The 13465-nt window shown below is 52.7% G+C and overlaps 1 protein-coding gene across 2 annotated transcripts in view; it reads left to right on the forward strand.

The window, feature by feature from the left end:
* Nucleotides 1–13465, forward strand: part of LOC137376944 (CD82 antigen-like) — a 199176-nt gene that overhangs the window by 64530 nt on the left and 121181 nt on the right. For both annotated transcript variants that reach the window (XM_068045912.1, XM_068045913.1), the window contains exon 3: nt 9220–9292. In XM_068045912.1, coding sequence (XP_067902013.1) covers nt 9220–9292 — 73 coding nt within the window. The remainder of the gene's footprint in view (nt 1–9219; nt 9293–13465) is intronic.

The raw sequence follows: 13465 nt of genomic DNA on the forward strand, positions 1-13465 counted from the left end.
AGGGAGCGAGTGTCAGTGTTCATGTTCCCCCAGGGAGCGAGGGTGAATTTTATTTCCCATAGTGTCAATATTGGGGCTTCCCTCAGTAAAGGACGTGAAGTGTTGGATCAGTGCTCTACCCAGTTTGCTTCTAGAGCTCCTGTGAGCAGGTTTAGTGATTTTTTCTGAATAGGGGAAGATTGTATACAAAAAGAGGAGGTAAGAATAGGAGCAAATCAAATTAGTTGAAAATAAGCATCTGGAGCAGAAACAACCTATGGAAACTGTCAGTCATGTACCCCATTCATTACTGATGATCCACAAGCTTCATATTATAGTGTGGTTTCGGCAGCAAAGACAAATCCTTTCTCTTGTGAGATCACTGAAGTTGCAACATAGGGACAGGGGGTGAGGTGAAGAGTAGATCAAAGTGCATAGAACTGGGGGATTTAGCTGGACAGAGCAGAGACGAGGAGCTATTTCCAGATAGTCGGGTGTGTGTGGATTGAACACAGAGAGCAAATGGTCTGATGGTAATTGAAAAATTAAGAATATTGGTGTCAAATTACAGATCCTCGGGTTTTGTGTTGCAAGGAAGGAATGTTCAATTTCACCTCTCATTGCAGGCAGTGAATCTGTTGATCTCTGTGTACACTGGGTCCCTCACTTCCTCCATCTCTGAACGGAGATACAGGCAGTCCCGCACTTCCCCTATGGAGATACTGACGGCCTCTCAATCCCTCTCCTCTCTATGGAGATACAGACAGCCCCTCATTCCCTCTCTCCTCTATGGAGGTAGAGAAAGCCCCTCACTCCCACTCTGCTGTATGGAGATACAGGCAGTCCCTCACTCCACCTCTCCATGATGGAGATACAGGCAGCACCTCATTCCCTCTCTCAGCTATGGAGATAGAGGCAGCCCCTCACGCCTGCTCCCCTCTCTGGAAGTACAGGCAGCCCCTCACTCCCCCTCTCCTCTATGGATATACAGACAGCCCCTCACTCCCTCTCTCCTCTATGGATATACAGACAGCCCCTCACTCCCTCTCTCCTCTATGAAGATACAGACAGCCCCTCACTCCCTCTCTCCTCTATGAAGATACAGACAGCCCCTCACTCCCTCTCTCCTCTGTGAAGATACAGGTAGCCCCTCACTCCCTCTCCCCTCTATGAAGATACAGACAGCCCCTCACTCCCCCTCTCCTCTATGGATATACAGACAGCCCCTCACTCCCTCTCTCCTCTGTGAAGATACAGGCAGCCCCTCACTCCCTCTCCCCTCTATGAAGATACAGACAGCCCCTCACTCCCCCTCTCCTCTATGGATATACAGACAGCCCCTCACTCCCTCTCTCCTCTGTGAAGATACAGGCAGCCCCTCACTCCCTCTCCCCTCTATGAAGATACAGGCAGCCCCTCAGTCCCTCTCCCCTCTATGGAGATACAGACAGCCCCTCACTCCCTCTCTCCTCTGTGAAGATACAGACAGCCCCTCACTCCCTCTCCCCTCTATGAAGATACAGGCAGCCCCTCAGTCCCTCTCCCCTCTATGAAGATACTGGCAGCCCCTCACTCCCTCTCCCCTCTATGAAGATACAGGCAGCCCCTCAGTCCCACTCCCAGCTATGGAGATACAGACAGCCCCTCACTCCCCCTCTCCTCTATGAAGATACTGGCAGCCCCTCACTCCCTCTCCCCTCTATGAAGATGCAGGCAGCCCCTCAGTCCCACTCCCAGCTATGGAGATACAGGCAGCCCCTCACTCCGCCTCTCCTCTATGGATATACAGACAACCCCTCACTCCCTCTCTCCTCTATGGATATACAGACAGCCCCTCACTCCCTCTCTCCTCTGTGAAGATACAGGCAGCCCCCCACTCCCCCTCTCCTCTATGGATATACAGACAGCCCCTCACTCCCTCTCTCCTCTGTGAAGATACAGGCAGCCCCTCACTCCCTCTCCCCTCTATGAAGATACAGACAGCCCCTCACTCCCCCTCTCCTCTATGGATATACAGACAGCCCCTCACTCTCTCTCTCCTCTGTGAAGATACAGACAGCCCCTCACTCCCTCTCCCCTCTATGAAGATACAGGCAGCCCCTCAGTCCCTCTCCCCTCTATGGAGATACAGACAGCCCCTCACTCCCTCTCCCCTCTATGAAGATACAGGCAGCCCCTCAGTCCCTCTCCCCTCTATGAAGATACTGGCAGCCCCTCACTCCCTCTCCCCTCTATGAAGATACAGGCAGCCCCTCAGTCCCACTCCCAGCTATGGAGATACAGGCAGCCCCTCACTCCCCCTCTCCTCTATGAAGATACTGGCAGCCCCTCACTCCCTCTCCCCTCTATGAAGATACAGGCAGCCCCTCAGTCCCACTCCCAGCTATGGAGATACAGGCAGCCCCTCACTCCGCCTCTCCTCTATGGATATACAGACAGCCCCTCACTCCCTCTCTCCTCTATGGATATACAGACAGCCCCTCACTCCCTCTCTCCTCTGTGAAGATACAGGCAGCCCCCCACTCCCCCTCTCCTCTATGGATATACAGACAGCCCCTCACTCCCTCTCTCCTCTGTGAAGATACAGGCAGCCCCTCACTCCCTCTCCCCTCTATGAAGATACAGACAGCCCCTCACTCCCCCTCTCCTCTATGGATATACAGACAGCCCCTCACTCCTTCTCTCCTCTGTGAAGATACAGACAGCCCCTCACTCCCTCTCCCCTCTATGAAGATACTGGCAGCCCCTCACTCCCTCTCCCCTCTATGAAGATACAGGCAGCCCCTCAGTCCCACTCCCAGCTATGGAGATACAGGCAGCCCCTCACTCCCCCTCTCCTCTATGAAGATACTGGCAGCCCCTCACTCCCTCTCCCCTCTATGAAGATACAGGCAGCCCCTCAGTCCCACTCCCAGCTATGGAGATACAGGCAGCGCCTCACTCCGCCTCTCCTCTATGGAGATACAGGCAGCCCCTCACTCCCTCTCCCAGCTATGAAGATACAGGCAGCCCCTCACTCCCTCTCCCAGCTATGGAGATACAGGCAGCCCCTCACTCCCCCTCTCCTCTATGGAGATACAGGCAGCCCCTCACTCCCCCTCTCCTCTATGGAGATACAGGCAGCCCCTCACTCCCCCTCTCTTCTATGGAGATACAGGCAGCCCCTCACTCCCCCTCTCCTCTATGGAGATACAGGCAGCCCCTCACTCCCCCTCTCTTCTATGGAGATACAGGCAGCCCCTCACTCCCTCTCCCCTCTATGGAGATACAGGCAGCCCCTCACTCCCTCTCTTCTATGGAGATACAGGCAGCCCCTCACTCCCTCTCCCCTCTATGGAGATACAGGCAGCCCCTCACTCCCTCTCCCCTCTATGGAGATGCAGGCGGCCCTCACTCCCTCTCTCTTCTATGGAGATACAGGCTGCCCCTCACTCTGCCTCTGCTCAATGGAGGTGCAGGCGGCTCCTCACTCTCCCTCTCCTCTCTGGAGATACAGGCGGCCCCTCACTCCCCCTTTGCTCTATAGAGATGCAGGCGGCTCCTCACTCCCTATCCCATCAATGGAGATACAGGCAGCCCCTCACTCCCCCTCTCCTCTATGGAGATACAGGCAGCCCCTCACTCCCCCTCTCTTCTATGGAGATACAGGCAGCCCCTCACTCCCCCTCTCCTCTATGGAGATACAGGCAGCCCCTCACTCCCCCTCTCTTCTATGGAGAGACAGGCAGCCCCTCACTCCCCCTCTCCTCTATGGAGATACAGGCAGCCCCTCACTCCCTCTCCCCTCTATGGAGATACAGGCAGCCCCTCACTCCCTCTCTTCTATGGAGATACAGGCAGCCCCTCACTCCCTCTCCCCTCTGTGGAGATACAGGCAGTCCCTCACTCCCTCTCTTCTATGGAGATACAGGCAGCCCCTCACTCCCTCTCCCCTCTATGGAGATACAGGCAGCCCCTCACTCCCTCTCTTCTATGGAGATACAGGCAGCCCCTCAGTCCCACTCCCAGCTATGGAGATACAGGCAGCCCCTCACTCCGCCTCTCCTCTATGGATATACAGACAGCCCCTCACTCCCTCTCTCCTCTATGGATATACAGACAGCCCCTCACTCCCTCTCTCCTCTGTGAAGATACAGGCAGCCCCCCACTCCCTCTCCCCTCTATGAAGATACAGACAGCCCCTCACTCCCTCTCTCCTCTGTGAAGATACAGGCAGCCCCTCACTCCCTCTCCCCTCTATGAAGATACAGACAGCCCCTCACTCCCCCTCTCCTCTATGGATATACAGACAGCCCCTCACTCCCTCTCTCCTCTGTGAAGATACAGGCAGCCCCTCACTCCCTCTCCCCTCTATGAAGATACAGACAGCCCCTCACTCCCCCTCTCCTCTATGGATATACAGACAGCCCCTCACTCCCTCTCTCTTCTGTGAAGATACAGACAGCCCCTCACTCCCTCTTCCCTCTATGAAGATACAGGCAGCCCCTCAGTCCCTCTCCCCTCTATGGAGATACAGACAGCCCCTCACTCCCTCTCTCCTCTGTGAAGATACAGACAGCCCCTCACTCCCTCTCCCCTCTATGAAGATACAGGCAGCCCCTCAGTCCCTCTCCCCTCTATGAAGATACTGGCAGCCCCTCACTCCCTCTCCCCTCTATGAAGATACAGGCAGCCCCTCAGTCCCACTCCCAGCTATGGAGATACAGGCAGCCCCTCACACCCCCTCTCCTCTATGAAGATACTGGCAGCCCCTCACTCCCTCTCCCCTCTATGAAGATACAGGCAGCCCCTCAGTCCCACTCCCAGCTATGGAGATACAGGCACCCCGCCTCTCCTCTATGGAGATACAGGCAGCCCCTCACTCCCTCTCCCAGCTATGAAGATTCAGGCAGCCCCTCACTCCCTCTCCCCTCTATGGAGATACAGGCAGCCCCTCACTCCCTCTCTTCTATGGAGATACAGGCAGCCCCTCACTCCCTCTCCCCTCTATGGAGATACAGGCAGCCCCTCACTCCCTCTCCCCTCTATGGAGATACAGGCGGCCCTCACTCCCTCTCTCCTCTATGGAGATACAGGCTGCCCCTCACTCTGCCTCTGCTCAATGGAGGTGCAGGCGGCTCCTCACTCTCCCTCTCCTCTCTGGAGATACAGGCGGCCCCTCACTTCCCCTTTGCTCTATAGAGATGCAGGCGGCTCCTCACTCCCTATCCCATCAATGGAGATACAGGCAGCCCCTCACTCCCTCTCTTCTATGGAGATACAGGCAGCCCCTCACTCCCTCTCCCCTCTATGGAGATACAGGCAGTCCCTCACTCCCTCTCTTCTATGGAGATACAGGCAGCCCCTCACTCCCTCTCCCCTCTATGGAGATACAGGCAGCCCCTCACTCCCTCTCTTCTATGGAGATACAGGCAGCCCCTCAGTCCCACTCCCAGCTATGGAGATACAGGCAGCCCCTCACTCCCCCTCTCTTCTATGGAGATACAGGCAGCCCCTCACTCCCTCTCCCCTCTATGAAGATACAGGCAGCCCCTCACTCCCTCTCCCCTCTATGGAGATACAGGCAGCCCCTCACTCCCTCTCTTCTATGGAGATACAGGCAGCCCCTCACTCCCTCTCCCCTCTATGGAGATACAGGCGGCCCTCACTCCCTCTCTCCTCTATGGAGATACAGGCTGCCCCTCACTCCCTCTCTCCTCTATGGAGATACAGGCTGCCCCTCACTCTGCCTCTGCTCAATGGAGGTGCAGGCGGCTCCTCACTCTCCCTCTCCTCTCTGGAGATACAGGCGGCCCCTCACTCCCCCTTTGCTCTATCGAGATGCAGGCGGCTCCTCACTCCCTATCCCACCAATGGAGATACAGGCAGCCCCTCACTCTCCCTCTCCTCTATGGAGATAGAGGCAGCCCCTCACTCTCCTTTTCCTCTATGGATATACAGGCAGCCCCTCACTCCCCCTCTCCCCTCTGGAGATACAGTCAGCCCCTCACTCTCACTCTCCTCTATGGAGATACAGGCAGCTCCTCACTCTCCCTCTCCTCTGTGAAGATACAGTCAGCCCCTCACTCTCACTCTCCTCTATGGATATACAGGCGGCCCCTCACTCTCCCTCTCCTCTGTGAAGATACAGGCAGCCCCTCACTCTCACTCTCCTCTGTGGAGATACAGGCGGCTCCTCACTCTCCCTCTCCTCTATGGAGATACAGGCGGCCCCTCACTCCCCCTCTCCTCTATGGAGATACAGATGGCCCCTCACTCCCCCTCGCCTCTATGGATATACAGGCGGCCCCTCATTCCCCCTCTCCTCTATGGATATACAGTCAGCCCCTCACTCCCCCTCTCCCAAATGGATATACAGGCGGCCCCTCATTCCCCCTCTCCTCTATGGATATACAGTCAGCCCCTCACTCCCCCTCTCCCAAATGGATATACAGTCAGCCCCTCACTCCCCATCTCCCAAATGGATATACAGGCGGCCCCTCACTCCCTCTCTCCTCTATGGATATACAGTCAGCCCCTCACTCCCCCTCTCCCAAATGGATATACAGGCGGCCCCTCACTCCCTCTCTCCTCTATGGATATACAGTCAGCCCCTCACTCCCTCTCTCCTCTGTGAAGATACAGGCAGCCCCCCACTCCCTCTCCCCTCTATGAAGATACAGACAGCCCCTCACTCCCTCTCTCCTCTGTGAAGATACAGGCAGCCCCTCACTCCCTCTCCCCTCTATGAAGATACAGACAGCCCCTCACTCCCCCTCTCCTCTATGGATATACAGACAGCCCCTCACTCCCTCTCTCCTCTGTGAAGATACAGGCAGCCCCTCACTCCCTCTCCCCTCTATGAAGATACAGACAGCCCCTCACTCCCCCTCTCCTCTATGGATATACAGACAGCCCCTCACTCCCTCTCTCCTCTGTGAAGATACAGACAGCCCCTCACTCCCTCTCCCCTCTATGAAGATACAGGCAGCCCCTCAGTCCCTCTCCCCTCTATGGAGATACAGACAGCCCCTCACTCCCTCTCTCCTCTGTGAAGATACAGACAGCCCCTCACTCCCTCTCCCCTCTATGAAGATACAGGCAGCCCCTCAGTCCCTCTCCCCTCTATGAAGATACTGGCAGCCCCTCACTCCCTCTCCCCTCTATGAAGATACAGGCAGCCCCTCAGTCCCACTCCCAGCTATGGAGATACAGGCAGCCCCTCACACCCCCTCTCCTCTATGAAGATACTGGCAGCCCCTCACTCCCTCTCCCCTCTATGAAGATACAGGCAGCCCCTCAGTCCCACTCCCAGCTATGGAGATACAGGCAGCCCCTCACTCCGCCTCTCCTCTATGGAGATACAGGCAGCCCCTCACTCCCTCTCCCAGCTATGAAGATTCAGGCAGCCCCTCACTCCCTCTCCCCTCTATGGAGATACAGGCAGCCCCTCACTCCCTCTCTTCTATGGAGATACAGGCTACCCCTCACTCCCTCTCCCCTCTATGGAGATACAGGCAGCCCCTCACTCCCTCTCCCCTCTATGGAGATACAGGCGGCCCTCACTCCCTCTCTCCTCTATGGAGATACAGGCTGCCCCTCACTCTGCCTCTGCTCAATGGAGGTGCAGGCGGCTCCTCACTCTCCCTCTCCTCTCTGGAGATACAGGCGGCCCCTCACTCCCCCTTTGCTCTATAGAGATGCAGGCGGCTCCTCACTCCCTATCCCATCAATGGAGATACAGGCAGCCCCTCACTCCCTCTCTTCTATGGAGATACAGGCAGCCCCTCACTCCCTCTCCCCTCTATGGAGATACAGGCAGTCCCTCACTCCCTCTCTTCTATGGAGATACAGGCAGCCCCTCACTCCCTCTCCCCTCTATGGAGATACAGGCAGCCCCTCACTCCCTCTCTTCTATGGAGATACAGGCAGCCCCTCAGTCCCACTCCCAGCTATGGAGATACAGGCAGCCCCTCACTCCCCCTCTCTTCTATGGAGATACAGGCAGCCCCTCACTCCCTCTCCCCTCTATGAAGATACAGGCAGCCCCTCACTCCCTCTCCCCTCTATGGAGATACAGGCAGCCCCTCACTCCCTCTCTTCTATGGAGATACAGGCAGCCCCTCACTCCCTCTCCCCTCTATGGAGATACAGGCGGCCCTCACTCCCTCTCTCCTCTATGGAGATACAGGCTGCCCCTCACTCCCTCTCTCCTCTATGGAGATACAGGCTGCCCCTCACTCTGCCTCTGCTCAATGGAGGTGCAGGCGGCTCCTCACTCTCCCTCTCCTCTCTGGAGATACAGGCGGCCCCTCACTCCCCCTTTGCTCTATCGAGATGCAGGCGGCTCCTCACTCCCTATCCCACCAATGGAGATACAGGCAGCCCCTCACTCTCCCTCTCCTCTATGGAGATAGAGGCAGCCCCTCACTCTCCTTTTCCTCTATGGATATACAGGCAGCCCCTCACTCCCCCTCTCCCCTCTGGAGATACAGTCAGCCCCTCACTCTCACTCTCCTCTATGGAGATACAGGCAGCTCCTCACTCTCCCTCTCCTCTGTGAAGATACAGTCAGCCCCTCACTCTCACTCTCCTCTATGGATATACAGGCGGCCCCTCACTCTCCCTCTCCTCTGTGAAGATACAGGCAGCCCCTCACTCTCACTCTCCTCTGTGGAGATACAGGCGGCTCCTCACTCTCCCTCTCCTCTATGGAGATACAGGCGGCCCCTCACTCCCCCTCTCCTCTATGGAGATACAGATGGCCCCTCACTCCCCCTCGCCTCTATGGATATACAGGCGGCCCCTCATTCCCCCTCTCCTCTATGGATATACAGTCAGCCCCTCACTCCCCATCTCCCAAATGGATATACAGGCGGCCCCTCACTCCCTCTCTCCTCTATGGATATACAGTCAGCCCCTCACTCCCCCTCTCCCAAATGGATATACAGGCGGCCCCTCACTCCCTCTCTCCTCTATGGATATACAGTCAGCCCCTCACTCCACCTCGCCTCTATGGATATACAGGCGGCCCCTCATTCCCCCTCTCCTCTATGGATATACAGTCAGCCCCTCACTCCCCCTCTCCCAAATGGATATGCAGGCGGCCCCTCACTCCCTCTCCCCTCTATGGAAATACAGGCGGCCCCTCACTCTCCCTCTCTTTTACTGAGGCCCTCTTTTCCTTATTGCTGCCATCTTTAAACAATATTTTGCTTGTGCTTCTCATGGCCCTAACTGCTTTGTGGATTGATTTTACAGATTCTGGGTGCTGTTATCCTCGGCTTCGGTTTATGGATTCTCCTTGATGACACCAGTTTTATTGCTGTCCTGCGTGAGTATGTGCAGAAATAGCTGCTCACTCCTACTGTGGAGGTAGTGTGCATGCTGTAAGGGAACCAATAACAGCTGTGGAGTCCCAACCCCTTTTCCATTTTGAAGGGTGGGATAGATATGTTTTTCAGTTAGTAGTGAACCACAATTTGAATCCTGCGCTCAACTTTCCTGCAAATATCAACATGTTCTGAGCCAGCTTTCCGATCTGCAGCCACTGACCCATGAGCAGGAGGTCTCTGAGACTGCGTCTGTCTGTGCACTGACAGTGGACTAGGTTGGACGCAATGTCCCTACTGGTGATGTGTGTTGTGTTTGTAGTGATGTTGTGCGGTCTGGTTGGGGAAGGCAGTGGTGTAGTGGTAATGTCACTGGACTAGTCATTCAGAGCCCAGGCTAATGCTCTGGGGACATGGGTTCAAAACCCACCACAGGAGATGGTGAAATTTGAATTCAATTAATAAATCTGGATTTAAAAGCTAGTCTAATGATGGCCATGAAACCATTGTTGAATTGTTGAAAAACCTATCTGGTTCACTAATGCCCTTTAGGGAAGGAAATCTGCTGTCCTTACCTGATCTGGCCTACATGTGATTCCAGACCCACAGCAATGTGGTTGACTCTTAAATGCCCTGTGACATGGCCTAGCGAGCCACTCAGTTGTATCTAACCGCTACAAAGTCTAAGAAAAGGAATGAAACCGGACAGACCACCCGGCACTGGAAACGACAACAGCACACCCAGCCCTGTCGACCCAGCAAAGTCCTCCTTACTAACATCTGGGGGCTTGTGCCAAAGTTGGGAGAGCTGTCCCACAGACTAGTCAAGCAACAGCCTGACATAGTCATACTCACAGAATTATACCTTATAATGTCCCAGACACCGCAATCACCAGCCCTGGGTATATCCTTTCCCACCGGCAGGACAGACCCACCAGAGATGGCAGCACAGTGGTCTACAGTCATACAACCATACGAATCAGGAACAGGAGTAGGCCATTCGGCCCCTCAAGCCTGCTCCACCATTCAATAAGATCATGGCTGATCTGTTTGTGTCTCGAATTCCACACTCCCATCTACCCCCGATAACCTTTGATTCCCTTGCCTAACAAGAATCTATCTACCTCTGCCTGAAAAATATTCAATGACCCCGCCTCCACCACCTTCTGAGGCAGAGAGTTACAAAGTTACACAACCCACTGAGAGAAAACATTTCTCCACGTCTCTGTCCTAAAAGGGTGACCCCTAATTTTAAAACAGTGCCCCCTAGTTCTGGACTCACTCACAAGAGGAAACATCCTTTCCACATCCACCTTATCAAGACCATTCAGGCTCTTATAAACTTCAATCAAGTCTCCTCACTCTTCTAAACTCCAGTGTAAACAAACCCAATCTGCCCAACCTTTCCTCATAAGAGAACCTGCTCATTCCAGGTACCAATCCAGTAAACCTCCTCGGAACTGCCTCCAAAGCATTTACATCTTCCTTAAGTAAGGAAACCAAAACTGCACACAGTATTCGAGATGTGGTCTCACTAATGCCCTGTATAACTGAAGTGTAACATCCTTACTTTTATTTTCAATTCCTCTCGTCATAAAGGATAGCATTCCATTAGCCTTCTTTATTACCTGCTGTACCTGCATACTAAACTGACTCATACACTAGAACATCGAGATTCCTCTGCACCTCGGAATTCTGCAGTCATTCTCCATTTAAGTAATACTCTGCTTTTTTGTTCTTCATACCAAAGCGAACAACTTCACATTTCCCCACATTATACTCCATCTGCCAGATTTTTGCCCACTCACTTAACCTATCTATATGAGTCTGCAACCTCCTTATGTCATCTTCACAACATACTTTCCTACATATCTTTGTGTCATCTGCAAATTTTGCTACCATGCCATCGCTCCCCTCATCTAAGTCATTGATATAAATTGTACAAACTTGAAGCCCCAGCACAGACCCCTGCGGGACTCCACTCGTCATATCCTGCCAGTCAGAAAGGGACCTATTTATTCATACTCTCTGCTTTCTGCCAGCCAGCCAATCTTCTGTCCATGCTAATATGTTACCCACTACACCATGAGGTCCTACTCTGCACAATAGCCTTTTATGTGACACCTTGTCAAATACCTTCTGGAAATCCAAGTACAGTACGCCGGCAGGCTTCCCTTTATCCACAGTGCATGTTACTCCTTCAAAGAACTCCAATAAATTGGTTGAACATGATTTCCCTTTCACAAAAAACATGCTGTCTATTTCTTATTACCTTGAGTTTTTCTAAGTGCCCAGCTATAGCCTCCTTAATGATCAATTCTAACACCTTCCCCACGACACACGATAAGCTAACTGGTCTATAGTTACCTGTTTTCTGCCTCCCCCCTCTTGATTAGAGTTGTTATATTTGTTACTTTCCAGTCTGATGGAACCTTTCTAGAATCTAGCAAATTTTGAAAAATTAACACCAACACATCTACTACCTCATTAGCCACCTCTTTTAAGATCCTAGGATGAAGCCCATTATGACCCAGGGACTTGTCAGCCCGCATCTCCATCAGTTTGCTCAGTACCACTTCCCTGGTGATTGCAGTTTCACCAAGTTCCTCTCTTCCTTCCACCTCCTGATTTACAGCTATTACTGGAATGTTTTTTGTATCCTCTACAGTGAAGACAGAAGCAAAATACAAAAGTAGGGAGGTTATGCTTCAGCTATACAGGGCATTGGTGAGATCACATCTGGAGTACAGTGTACGGTGCTGGTCTCCTTATTTAAGGAAGGATGTAAATGCATTAGAGGCAGAACAGAGAAGGTTTACTAGACTAATGCCTGGAATGGGCGGGCTGTCTTACGGGGAAAGATTGGACAGGCTAGGCTTGTATCCACTGGAATTTAGAAGAGTAAGAGGCGACTTGATTGAAATATATAAGACCCTGAGGGGTCCTGACAGGGTGGATGGGGAAAGGATGTTTCCCCTTGTGGGAGAATCTGGAACTAGGGGTCACTGTTTAAAAATAATGGGTCACCCATTTAAGACAGAGATCAAGAGAAATTTAATCTCTCAGAGGGTCGTGAGTCTTTGGAATACTCTTTCTCAAAAGGCAGTGGAAGCAGAGTCTTTGAATAATTTTAAGACAGAGGTAGATATATTCTTGATAAGCAAGGGGGTGGAAGGATATCGTGGGTAGGTAGAAATGTGGGGAAATCAGTTCAGCCATGAACTTATTGAATGGTGGAGCAGGCTTGAGGGGTCGAATAAAAAAAAAGTGGTGTGGTGTTGTGGAAGTGATGTGTTGTCAGGTTGGTGTGAGGTGTGTGACTTTTTAAAAATTCGTTCGAGGGATGTGGGCATCGCTGGCCATGCCAGCATTTATTGTCCATCCCGAATCCCCCTGGTGAGCTGCCTTTTGGAAACACTGCAGTCCATGTGGGGTAAGTACATCCACAATGCTGTTAGGAAGGGAGTTCCAGGTTTTTGACCGGGTGACAGTGAAATAAATCCAAGTCAGGATGGTGTGTGACTAGGAGGGCAACTAGTAGTTATGGTTGGAGTGTTGTGTTGCATTTAGAGTGAGTTGGTGAACTGGAACCTTTTTGGAATGCAGCATTGTAGTCTTGTTAAAATGAAGCAGTGGAGTCCTCTTGGAATGGAGTATTGTAGTCCTGTTGGAATGGAGTATTGTAGTCCTGTTGGAATGGAATATTGTAGTCCTGTTGGAATGGAGTATTGTAGTCCTGTTGGAATGGAGTATTGTAGTCCTGTTGGAATGGAGTATTGTAGTCCTGTTGGAATGGAGGATGCAGTACTGTTGGAATGGAGTATTGTAGTCCTGTTGGAAGGGAGTCTTGTAGTCCTGTTAGAATGGAGTATTGTAGTCCTGTTGCAATGGAGTATTGTAGTCCTGCAGGAATGGAGTATTGTAGTCCAGTAGGAATGGAGGATGCAATACTGTTGGAATGGAGTATTGTAGTCCTGTTGGAATGGATTATTGTAGTCCTGTAGGAATGGAGGATGCAGTACTGTTGGAATGGAGTATTGTAGTCCTGTTGGAAGGGAGTCTTGTAGTCCTGTTAGAATGGAGTATTGTAGTCCTGTTGGAAGGGAGTCTTGTAGTCCTGTTGGAATGGAGTATTGTAGTCCTGTTGGAAGGGAGTCTTGTAGTCCTGTTGGAAT

The sequence above is a fragment of the Heterodontus francisci genome, chromosome 14, assembly GCF_036365525.1.
Source record: "Heterodontus francisci isolate sHetFra1 chromosome 14, sHetFra1.hap1, whole genome shotgun sequence".
NCBI lineage: Eukaryota > Metazoa > Chordata > Chondrichthyes > Heterodontiformes > Heterodontidae > Heterodontus > Heterodontus francisci.